At 36.5% G+C, this 13,508-nt stretch overlaps 1 protein-coding gene across 1 annotated transcript in view; it reads left to right on the top strand.

Moving 5' to 3' along the window:
• Positions 1-13,508, top strand: part of aacs (acetoacetyl-CoA synthetase) — a 43,604-nt gene that overhangs the window by 19,310 nt on the left and 10,786 nt on the right. The window contains exons 10-12 of the mRNA XM_028458542.1: positions 1,406-1,530; positions 7,054-7,118; positions 9,367-9,489. Coding sequence (XP_028314343.1) covers positions 1,406-1,530; positions 7,054-7,118; positions 9,367-9,489 — 313 coding nt within the window. The remainder of the gene's footprint in view (positions 1-1,405; positions 1,531-7,053; positions 7,119-9,366; positions 9,490-13,508) is intronic.

The raw sequence follows: 13,508 nt of genomic DNA, 5'->3' as shown, positions 1-13,508 counted from the left end.
GAACAGAATCTCAAATCCACCTGCTTAATGTTGTCAGTACATTTAAGAAGATTTGAATGAAAACTATTCATGACAAATTAATTCTAATTTAACAGTTTGGCTTGATGGTGGCGCTAAAGAACTGGTCATGGTTTCATTATCAAGGGGTTCTTTATGTCTTCAACAAATAAACAAAGTGCCTGACACAAAAATCATTTTCTGGAGGCAAATATCTCTGGGGTCAGATTGACCCCAAGGGGTAAACGTGTTAGTAATATTTGAGGATAATTGGAGGGTTGAATCACAGCAGGTTGAAAATCAACATTTTTCTAAGATTCAGGTTTCATGGCCCAAGGCAGAGCTCAGAGGACCCTGGTACCCTGCTGAGACATCTCGTGCCACCTGCAGGACCTGCACAGAAAATAGCACTTGTCCTATTTAAACGTGTTGATGAACTTAACACTCTGAAAACACACCTTTGGTCTCCCTCTGAGACGGCGAGCAGGAAGTGATCCTTGGTCTGACTCTTTGAGTTTGATCATGAAAATATAAATACTCGCCAGAATAGAAGCAAGTTGCACAACAACTCTCGTCTGCTCGTACACGTCACACCCACTTCCTTCAGTAAACGGTGTATTTTAAGGGATTTATGAATGTTTGGCAGTTCGAGGTGTAATGGATGGAATCATTCATTCATATTCCAACTTGTTTATCCCTGTGTAGGGTTACAGAAAAGCACAAATCCGATCCTGGCCACTTTCATATGTGGTCCTGAATTTGATACGTATCTGTATTTTACTGCTGTCTGAACAGCCTGGTCACATTTATCTGACCTTTACATCATTTAAATGCGGCAAATGTCACAATTCTGTCACAATTCCTTCAACAAAAAAACTTCTTACAAAGTGGTTTATTGGTTTGATTCAACAGGTGATAATGTATCACTGTGTACGAAGCAAGTTAATAATTATGAACTGTTTGTTACGTTTTTCAGACATACTTCAGCTTATAGTTGATCATTTCTAGTAAAACTCTAACAGAATACAGCTCACTGGATAAAATGGTACCCAGTCAAACCTACAGTACACTTCCTGTGTCAGCTTTTCTTGTTGAACTGATGCAGGAAATGGATGAGAGGACATATCTGGATTTTTTTTTAGGATTTATTTTTTATTTTTAAACAGTTCTGCAAAAAGAATTAGATTTGCACACAAACCAAAACTTTATTAGCTCTACAGATGGTCATGACACGGTAAAGAGTCATTATGTCTCCATGAAGGATGAGGCCAAAACATTAACATGGCACACGACGAAGCCGGAATATATCACAAATTTATGTGGATTTCTATTTTATTTCTGCGTCATTTATTTGACAATAAAGGGATGTAATTGAAGGATCTGTGTGTGTGTGTGTGTGTATTGTTAGACTGGCTGGATGATGTGGAACTGGCTGGTTTCCTCTCTGGCTGTGGGTGCCTCGGTCGTTTTGTATGATGGTTCACCATTAATGCCGACACCAAATGTGCTGTGGGACCTGTGCGACCAGCTGGGGTGAGTTAGACACATACACACACATACCAGAAATACCTACTTAGTGAGGACCTGCAGTACTGCTCTATGTCCTAGTTTAAGGCCACATGGTTAAATACACAAACAGGAAATTATAGGAGTCATACTTGCTGTTTGAAAACATAGTATTTGATGTTTATTTCCCCAAACTTGTCATTTTTCCAGAGTTTTAGCTTCTGAAAAGTCACTTTCTGAGCAACTCTACACAAACAGGCTGATTTGCGTCCTACTTATGCATAATCATGAGTGGGCGTGTCTATAGATGGGACACTGACTTCCTCCTCCCTGCACGGTGACATCGGCCAGAGGACGGCCCCACTCCGTAGCCGAGGTCACGCTGCTTTATAAACACGAGACAGAGCGTGGGGGCGGGGCGTTCACCGGTACATACATAGACTGTAGAAAATACATACATAGCACTGCGCGAAGGATGCGGAAATGCTCACCTTTGTGGGCGTGTCTGTTTATATGTCAATCACGGCAGAGAGCTTCCTGGAGGCGCGGCTTCTCCAACTCAGTGCCGCGTCAAATTTTTCATCAAAATGAGAACGCGTCATCAAATTGGAGCGAGGTGTTTGGGCTCACCCTGCAGTAAGAAAGGAGCAAATCACCCTCTAACGATTGAGGGAATCAATGAAAAAAACACTTTGGGCATGTGTATGAAGCCCAAATAGCACTTTCATCATGTTTAAAGCACAGAAAAGTTCATTTAGTGTAACATGGGCCCTTTGAAATTAAAAACAAATAACACCTCTTTTTGTTTTTCTTAAAGTTAAAAAATTATGATTGAAAATCAAGGCATTTTTCTTTATCAGGGCCGAGAAGGGATAAACATTATTTTTCATTTTCTATCTCTAAAAACTAAAATTTTTTTGTTAGGCATAAACAAAAAAAATGCCTGTTTTTTATAAGATGTGACAGGAAGTTGCAGTTTTCAAAGTAAGAGTGCGCATGAGCCCTAGCCTATTAGCTAAAATGTCTTCAAAATCTCATGTGATTTTTGACATGACAAAACAAGGCTTGTCACAGTAATAAAAAAAACAACACAGCTCTGCTTTTATTATTTATCATGACATATTGTCACACTTCAAAAGTGAAAGTGTATTAAGTAAAACAACAAATTTTTCCCCTTTTTATTTGAATTGTTGGTTTAGGCTTTGATGCCACTGTCAACAGTCACTTTAATGACACTTGGTCTTTATTATTGATACTGAAAAAGGTTGAAAACACAACATAACAAGAACACTCAGAGAGCACAAACCTCCACCAAGAGCCAAATCTCCTCTTTGCCAGATGTTGGCAGTTATCTGGATCAGTAATTCTGATTAGGTATCATGATCATTCACACTTTAAAGGCTTGGAAGAAATTGATATCCTCATTAAGTGGATTACAATGAAGTAGGTCCAAATGTATGGACACCTACTGGTACATTATTTTTTTTTAAATTGCGATAAAATGAAAACCGGATGTGATTTGGATTAAACTTGTTGGGGCAATTTAGGAAGCAATCCGACATAACTGAGTCAAATTTCACAAAGATCAGTCAATAACAAATCGAGATATTAATTTTTTACATTTCCCCTATGATGAGCGATTGGAATTTTTCCGATTTTTGAAACTGATCTAGAATCAGTATATTGATCCGGATCCCCACCAAAGTTTAATGGAATCTTCCACCTTTGGTTAAAATTTTGTCAAAATCCGTTCAGTACTTTATGATGTATTCCTGCTAACAGACTAACAATTAATACAAAGATGTGATTTGTTTAGTTGTGTTTGAAGCGGATGAAATCAACTTGTGTGTTTTCTTCTTGGCAACACTTTCCTGTTATTGCCTGGAATGTCCATCAGGCACATTCTGCGTGAAGTAGAAATGAATAATACTACTGCATCAAAAAGAGGAGCTCACTTAATGAAATGGAACCTGTGCTCCATAACATTACTCTGGCAATGGGACAATGGTCTGTTATAAAGTAGAATTCTGCTAATAGAGTCTGTTGGAGTATTACTTGCATCTCAAATGGGAAAACATTGTCAATAATGCCTTACATGTGTGAGATAACAAGGTGTACACGACTATTTATGTCTGCTTTCAGGTGTTTTATTTTGCAAACGCTTTCATAGCAAATGCTGTTTAGTTCTAGTTTTTCACAGAGAATCTGAAACATATGGTGGCAGAGAATGCACAAGAAACCCCTCCTGGATTCATCCTCACTAATAAACTGCACCTGATGTATCCTTATGCAGTCGTACAGCGACAGCCAGCAGCTGGAGATGAGACCACATGAGACTGCTGACTGTGAGAATGTGCTGCAAAATACGCTATATCAGACTGTTGTTATTATTATGCAAAGTACAGTATAGTGGTCAGCAGGAAAAAGAGGCTTTTATAAGGCGGTTGTTACAGAGATGGCACGTTGTCCTCAGCATGGAGAGGTGGGAAGGAACAAAACCAAAACACACATTAGTGTCTGAACAAAGAGAACTACAAAGAATACTTTTGTAGAAAGGAGAAGTTTTTTTCGAAAACACAAAACAAGTTAGTCATTTTGTGTGTATAGAAGTGCAGAAGTCCACTCAGTAGAGTGTACGACTTTGTAACGTTACCAAAGTGAAGTAGGCATTTGTGGGCAGTCACGAATAGACATTCAGAAGATGTTTAAGTGTGTTCAATAAACGTTTAAGAGATGGACAAATGGACAGATTAAGGGGAATTCTTATACTACTATTGCCACTATTAGAGTTTTTATTTACATACCTGCTGAAGATCATTACCACACTGTTAGGGTCTGAGTGAGTGCATCAAAAACAAGCATCTGTAGCTGACATGCTTTTTCTTGTTATTTTGGAGCGATTCTGAAAGCGCACTGGATATAAGTAGTTTGGTTTTAAGTGAGGATACAACCACTTTCATATTACGGTGTGGAGAAATTCTTAGAATTCATACATTCAGACTTAGATTTCAACATGCCAGCTTCAAACTTTAAGCGCTTACAAATAATGATTACGCTGTGTTTTTTTTTGTTTTGTTTTTTAATTACAATATTTTTTAATGCAAAAAATTAAATCAGCAGAAACATCAATACTTAATACTAAATATTTAACAAAAGTTGATTTTAAATATTGCATGGGCAACTGTTGGCACAGGGGCCACAGGTGGTACCTTGGTCTAATTTTGTGCGGCCCTCAAAGAAAACACCCAGAATGAATTAAAAAAAAAAAAAATAATAATTTTTTACAGAAAAATACACACAATCAGAACAAAAATGCATAAAATGGAGTTGAATTTGAATTTTATTTCGGCAGCCTTTAGAAAAACAATGCAGAACAAACACTCATTTGTGTAATTCTTCAGCTGAAAAGGTTGTAGGTTGAAGCAAAGCTTATACACGCCTCCCCATCACAACAAAACAAAACAAGGTTCTCTACATAATATCACTTACAGTATATTACTATTTTTACAATATACATTCAAGTTTTATATATAGTTTATACATTCACATCAAACATATATACATACGCACACACATCTACATACATACACATGAATGTACGTGATGTACATAATATTAATATTATATTTCATATACACAAATTTCATCAGTTAAATTCAGAGTGGCTATATATAAATTAATAGAAATATGATATTTTATTATTATGTTGTTTTATACCATTATGTACTTAATCATACCATTATATACATATTGTATATTATTGCTGTCCTAGGTAAAATTGTTGCTCTTCTTTCTTATACACGGATGACCATGGCTCAGATGGTAGAGGAGTTGTCTTCTGAACAAAAGGTTGGGGGTTTGATCCCAATCAATACCCGTCTATGCGTCAAAGTGTCCTTGGGCAAGGCACTGAACCCTAAGTTGCTCCCAGTGGTCGCCTAGCGCCTTGCATTGCATTAGTTTGTGAATGTGAGTGTGAATGAGTGAATGAGCTGATATTGTAAAGCGCTTTGAGACTACTTCAGTGTTGGGATAAAGCGCTATATAAATCCAGTCCATTTACCATTTATACTTACTAACGATATATGATTTAAAAAGCTTTTTAAACTGGTTTATGTTTGTGCTTTGTTTTATTTCATCCTTTAGACAAAAATAATCAATAATAATAAATGAAAAATATACAAAACAACATCATAAATGGCTCCAAAAACACAAAATGAGAATACGCAAGACAACAATATAATAATGGCTTAGATTTATATAGTGCTTTTTTTCAAGGAGACTGAAAGCGCATACAGAAACCATTATTCATTCACACCAGTCACTCACATCAGTCATACCTGTGGTAGTAAGCTACAATGTAGCCACAGCTGCCCTGGGGCATATTGACAGAATTGTGGCTGCCATTTTGTGCTCACTCCCCCTCTGACCACCACCAACATTCATGCACAATTCATACCCATTCATAAGAAGCAATGTGGGTGAAGTGCCTTGCCCAAGGACACAATGACAATGACTTGGATAGAGCGGGATTCAAACACCCCACTCTACCACTTAGCCACTGTCGCCCTTTAGAAGTACAGAGAATGACAGAAGTCTACAAAACCACTAAAAGAATATGCAAAATGATTCCAAAAACATGATTTCTATTTTTGTTTACTTAAAAATCTGAATATCTCAATCACTTTCCAAACATTAGCTTCTGTTTTTCTTTAAATTACATTTGATAAATCATACCATTTTATATAAATGATACATTAATGCAGTTACGTACTTTTATCCTCTAGTTTCTATTTGTGTCGTAGAAGGTACTTGAGGAGTCGTACTTTCTCGACTCGTCACATCTTACACAGAGACACATTACCAAGATAATTGTTCAGAGCTGCTCTCATGTTTGATTGGCACCGAGAGTCGCTTATTGGCTTTGTAGCTTCCAGTAGCATCCCTCCTTGGAAATACACTCAAGGACACACACACACACACACACACGCTGTCATTGTAGCTCACAGCATCTCCACCGTCATTCATCCTAAACACACATTTAGACGCCACACCTGACCACCTGCCTCCATTCAGGGAAAGATTTCACGTCACAGCCCACGTTTCCATGGAGATGACGATGAGCAGGTCCAGATGTGGATTGGGGGGGGGGCACAGATAATGGATGGAAGGGAGAATTAGAAGTGAATCAATAGATGTGCGTGTGCGTATGCTTTGTTTATAGGCTGTATTATTCCTCTAAAATAATGTTTTGTTTTCCAACTGAATTATCTTTCCTGACTTTTCTGAAACGACCAAATTGGTAAGAATTTAGCAGCAATAACTCCACCCCCCCACCCATAACGTGTGCTAATTTGGTTCTGTTTTTTTACTTCCTGCTGTCACAAGGCGGAATGCGTGATGTGGGAAGGCGTCTGCAATGACTGACTGTTGACAACACTGACAAATATTAGTTCTTTTTTTATACTTTTCCCTAACGGATTGACAACATCTTTGAAGTTTTGAAAACTTGGGTAACTTGTGTGTGTTTTTTTTTGTTAATTCTTTCAGGATCACCATCTTTGGTACGGGGGCCAAGTGGCTGTCAGTGCTCCAGGAGAGAAACCTGAAACCTTGTGAGTTCTGTTCACATGTGAAATACTCACGAATGAAACACTGGTACTGTATATATATATATATATATATATATATATATATATATATATATATACAGTATTTACTTAATCAGAGGAGAATCAGGAACAATGAAAGCCCATGAACACTAAACCATAATAAATTAGATTGTTATTAGAATATTATGACCACACACATCCATTATTTGTTCAATCAAAACTTATGAAATGTAATGATATTGTTTATTATAAAATAACAGATGTTGTTCAAAGCAAAAATAAAGGTAATAATTATATATTAGAGTAATAAAGGCGTTCAAAAATACTTCTCACTACTAAGAGATAAATTTATGTTTATTTTACCAAAAGCAAGATTAGAAGTTAAACAAAGATGTCTGTCTGTTCTAGGGGTTAACTTTTGGAATACTGTTGATAAAGAAATATAAATCATTGTCACACTATTTAAAAAAGAAAATGTCAATATATTTTAGAGAGCTATGTGAAGCAGTAGAAATATGTTTATGTTCATTGTTAAATGTGTATTATTGGCAAAGGTAAGTTGAATGTTATAATTTATGTTTGGCGTACAAGCATTTTTGTTCTGCCTGTTTTGGTCTTGTTATATATTTTTAAATTGTGTTTCATGTTTGAATATTTTTTGTTAGACTGAAACACACACAAACTGAAGCTGAAACAATAATTAATATGACGTTGACGGTTTAACTAAATATCTTTAGCTCCATTTACTGCACAAACCAAAAGCTCGTCGTGTGTTCTGTTTTTGACAATGCCCCCAAACAATAAAAGTGCCTTTTATTATTTTTCATAGGAATAAGCGGTGGGTCAAGCTAATAGCTTTTAGTGACACATCTCCTCAGAGAGACGACCACAACTCCAGCCGTTATCAGAGTCCTGGCAGGGATTATTCGCTTTCCTGCTAACCTTCCATCAGTGCCAACCTCTTCTGCTGTTTGTCATGTACTTAGAAATGTCTGTTAGAGTGTATTTGCTCAAATGATGAGGGATGTTTATTGTTCAAGTACAAAGCGCATTGGCTAAATTATAAATACAAGCAGAACAATGATGTGGGGTGAAGAATTCCTTTTAATTGTTGGGGGACAAAATCTGAAATGTTTCTGAGGAGCAATTTAAAAATAAATAGCAGCAAATAGTAAAGTTTACATGTAATCATTTCCTTAATAATAAATTTAAATCTAAATTACATTGGTACTATCTTGATTTCAAATCTGACTGTAATACCTGTAGTTGTTTTTTTTTTACATTACTACCACCCATTATCCAGTTTCTTATTTATTTTGTTACACTTTTATGTTTAAAAAAACACATGAAAGCACATTTACAACTGGAAACAGGAAATCAACACACCGATGAAAACTAGTGTATAGTGTGTATATTCAGAGCCATTGGATGTTCAAAATGCGACCCCCAATGTAAATGCACATAATGACCGCAAAGACGCACAAAACGACAAATAGCATACAAAACATACACATTTACAGAAAAATACACAAAAGGATGAAAAATTGTCACCAAAAAACAGCAAATATACACAAAATAACTGAAAAATGTACAAAACATCCACAAAAATACCGAAAACAGACGGTTAACAAAAATACATCGGACGAAAACCAAAAGACCATCAGAATCATCAAAAACACACAACTTTTTGTTCTTTCCTGTATTAATGTTCATTTGGTCTTTATTCTAAATGCTAACATGAATGTTGATAATGTGACCCTTGGGTCAGTCGATCACATTTTTGTGGCCGCCGCTGTTAGAGAAGTTGCCAATCTTTGTTCTAAATGCAAGAAGTGTCTGTGTGTGAACAACAGTATATAGAGTTGAGCTGTTTGTTAATCCAACAAAGTCATTTTCTTCATGTCCAATACATATGTTTATAACACTCGGAATTAGGAAGTCGTGGCCCCAGGAATAAGGTAGATTAATTTGTTAAAGCCACAGAAATGCTTGTAGTTTAGACTATTTCATTTTAAGTTCAGTGTTTCTTGAATATTAGAAAACAGGAAGTCATGGTAAGATCTTCTCTAAAAAAAAAAAAAAAAAAAAAAAAAAAAAAAAAAAGGTTGACTTTTGTGCGTGTGCGAATTTCAAATGATTCAAACACATTATTAGGCAGCAGGAGCCACACCTAACAAGAGGTGACTTATAATCAAAGACAAGATATTGACTTCTGTGCATGTTTTAATGCTTTTCCTTCTTTTCTTCACAGCAGAAACACACAACCTCCAGTCCCTCCACACCATCCTGTCGACAGGGTCTCCTCTCAAACCTCAGAGCTATGACTACGTTTACCGTTGCGTCAAGAAAGACGTGCTGCTGGGCTCTATCTCAGGTAAACATCCATAGCAACAGATGCATTGATTTTAAAGCTATCTGGTTATGGCCCCTACAGGACTTATCCTAAGGCAGGCATGAGCTTGGTCTAATTTTGTGCGGTTTTCAAAGAAAACACACAAAATGACTTTAAAAAACATACAAATTCACAGAAAAATACACATAATCATACCAAACATACATAAAACGACTCCAAAAACACACAAGAAGTAGAAAAAGACACAAGACAACAATATAAATACACAGAATGGCAGAAAAGTCTACAAAAAAAAACAGCAAAACTTACTTTAAAATCAGATTATCTCAAGCACTTAATGTACATTAGCTTCTGATTATTGTCTTTAAAATACATTTGATAAATTGGATGAATCGGACAGTTTTACTTTTGTAGTTAATGGCTTTGTAACGCTTGCTGTTACACAAGTCACTCCCACTGTATGCTGCTCATAATCCAACACAGTTATATACCAAATTCTATTTTTATTAAATGATGATGTTCCCATAAATTGTGGTAAAAGATGGGTTGTAATTATAGCTTTTAACCACTTTTTTTTATCACGATGAAATCTCTCTAAATGTCTGTAAAAACATCTTTTGTAAATGTTAAGTAAAGCAGCAAAGCGTCACAGACACAAAAGAAATGATGCATGCAAAGACTATACCGGGAGAGTCGATTGTATAGGACCACACACACACACACACACACACACACACACACACACACGCACACACACACACACACGCACACACACACACACACACACACACACACACACACACACACACACACACAAGCGCGCGCACACAGCCCATTGTGATGCTGACAGGGCAGTAGAATGCTATCTGTCTCTCCCCATGAGTCATAAAACGTTTAACATTTAGCCTGGCCCGGCTGACTGATGCGTTACTCACACACACGCACACACACTTACTCACACTCATTTGAACAATCATTGTGAATGACAGCACTAATGGGGATACTATACAGCTTCAGAGGCACATATGAATGAGCGCAAAGACTCAGTGTGACACGCAAGTATAAAGAGTGGACATGAGCGTTGACTCAAATGTCAAGAAATCTGAAGGTAGAGACATTAGTGAGGTTCAGTGGAAGCAGCGACGCTTTCCACCGTGCTCACTGTTCATCACACCGCGTCTGTGAGATAAAACTCAAACCTTTGAGAGCAGCTTCGAACAAAAAGCTCATCTGTGAGGAGTGTAAATTGAATCTCTAACCGTGTAACGCTGGAAACCAAGTTTAGTGGAAACATCTGAACGAAATGGGCTTGTCTCTTTTTCTGTTTTAATCCCCTGGTTCAAAAATCATTCTGCAGTGTCAGATTAGACACTCTTGGTCACATGTGTCAAACTCATGGCCCGGGGGCCAAATCCGGCCCTTTAGAGCAATGGTTCTCAAACTTTTTTTTGGCTCAAGTACCCCCTTTCTCTAATTTCTGAATCCAAGTACCCGCTTTGTCCAACTACAACATTTTAATCAGAATTTAAAAAAAAAAAAGTGAGAACACATTTTAAAGAATCTCATTTTGTAAATATGCAAAATGAAACTGTATTTAGTGCCTCCTGAATAGATTAATTTATGCAGTTTTTATCATTTACGGTTATCTCCCTCCTGAAGTGGGACCGAGACTAACTCTTGTATTTTCAGTTCATGTTCTCATCAAGATAATTTATATCATCATTTTGTGTGTTTTTCTGTTGTTTTGTGTGTTTTTGGTGTCATTTTGTTTATTTTGTGGTTGTTCGTTTGTATTATTCAGTATATTTTCCCTGCTGGTAATATTTAGTATCATTATCATTTTTAAAAGCACTTTTCTAGAAACTCAAAGACACTTTACAGGTTATAACTTTCAAATGTGTCAATAATTTAGCACCTGAGCCACTCAGTTCATTTATACAGACACAAAACAATAACAGAGTCACCTGAGGCTCCATCAATTACTGTACGTTTCCACTCTGCAAGACTTTATTTGGTCAATCTACCATTTCATATTCAGGTCCGAAGCTATGGCACTCATTCCCCACAGAACTTAAAACCAGTTTAAAATGTTCACTTCTAGGGTTAAGTCTTGGCTGATGACAAACCAAAGCCGTACCCATTTGTAAATAGCACTGAATCTGTGTGAATGCATCTGTGATTGTATATGTACAGTATGTGTGTGATTGAAAAAGTTTTATACAAATGTTGTATTAATGTATTTTATTATTGTAAATTGTGTAGAAAGGCCCAACAAGGGACATGAAGCTCTTTATGCGTCGCATCAGCTGCAAACCTTAATTGTAACTATATTTATTGCATCGTCTCTGATAAATAAATAAACCAATAAAAAAAAAACAACAATAGCAAATACTGAGATGAAAGCAAAGAAATATAAATCATATAAAAGAAAGAACATCAGATGCTGCCATTTGTTAATTTACCCCTCTCTCTCGCTCTCTCTCTCTCTGTCTCAAGTAACCCCTGTAGTGCCATCGCGTACCCCCATTTGAGAAACACTGCTTTATAGCACTTCATGTAGCGTTGACCTTCGACAGCATGTGCTGACAAGGTGGAAAGACAGTAAAAATAACAGATAACATGAATTATTGTGTGAATGACCAAATAATCCAGTTGTAGTTATTTCAAATTCACCAATTTAATGAAATTCTGCAATATTTTAAGGGGCTTGCAGTTGTCCTTGGTTTATATCACGTGAATGCAGTCATTTTTAGTTGCAAATCGTGGAAATAACTTTTCCCACGAATCTTGCAAATTTTACAAACAATTCCACAAAATTCCTCTAAATTACACAAAAATTGTTTACAAAATCACGAATTTTCAAGTGTAGATCAGGCAGGGACTGATATTAAAAAAACTACGGCACATTTGATGTTAAAATAGTTATTTTTCCCACCTGAATAACTGGTCCACTTGAGATCAAACTGGTTCATTTTTGGCTCCTGAACTAAAATGAGTTTGACATCCCTGCTCTGGTTAGTCAGTTTCCGATGGTTAATAAGACGTGTAAAGCAGATTTCTGAGTAATAATCATCCCATGTATCTGAGGTCACATGGTGCAGGGATTTAGTAGTGACTTCTACTGTATGTACTTTATATTGAAGGTGTGTGTCAGTGGGACATAGCACAGCTTATAAAAACTGAAACGGGCTTTTGGATGAACTCCAGGTCGGCTGGCAGATGGAAGCCGTCCCGTGATTTCACAGCTGCTGCTAAAGCTGAGGTGGTAAGAGCAACAGTCTGGATGCACGGAGCATACGGTGCTTTATGAGTGTTACAACAGATCATATTATTGTTAGATCTTAGTCAAAGCAATATCCATTATTGTCTTAAAGGACTCCTCACATTAAAAAAGATAATGAGCAAGAACTGAATAATGGACCAATTGGCTCTTGTTTCTGTTTTGTGTCTCCCTCTACTACTGAGCGCAGTTTAAAATACAAACCTTAATCTTTTAACTGTATTGTCTCAGCTATATCTTGATTACATTTGTACAGGTTTTTAGCTTTTTTTGGATTTCTCATTTTGTCCAACACTACATTTTCAATTTTTCGAAAACAACCAATACAATTTTGAAATATATCTCCAAGGAAACAACACAATAAACCTACTTTTAATGTGATGTCCCACTGGATGTGTTCTACAAACAAACATTGTGCAAATTTGTAATACTTATTTAACTTCAGGAATGGAAATAGTGCCATAGCCAATTGGTTTTTAATATGCTTGACCTCAGTAGTCTAATAACAAATAATCCAAGCAGGTTAACAGTTGTAAGAACAAACAAAGAGTCGTTGATGATGTTCACTCTGAAACTCTAACAATACAGAATAAAAGATTATATTTTACTTTAAGTTTTATACATAAGGCTGGCATTACGTTGTGATTATCTGTCATTAGCATGAATGAAGTGTCATGAAGGCTGTCATTAAGTGTCGTTTGCTAAATTATGACACCTTTGGAGCTGTGCTGGCATTTTTGCGTTAGGTGGAGGGACCCAG

Source organism: Gouania willdenowi, chromosome 9 (assembly GCF_900634775.1).
Source record: "Gouania willdenowi chromosome 9, fGouWil2.1, whole genome shotgun sequence".
Classification (NCBI taxonomy): Eukaryota; Metazoa; Chordata; class Actinopteri; order Blenniiformes; family Gobiesocidae; genus Gouania; species Gouania willdenowi.
The sequence above is the reverse complement of the archived record's forward strand: the minus strand, read 5'-3'. Positions and strand labels throughout refer to the sequence as shown.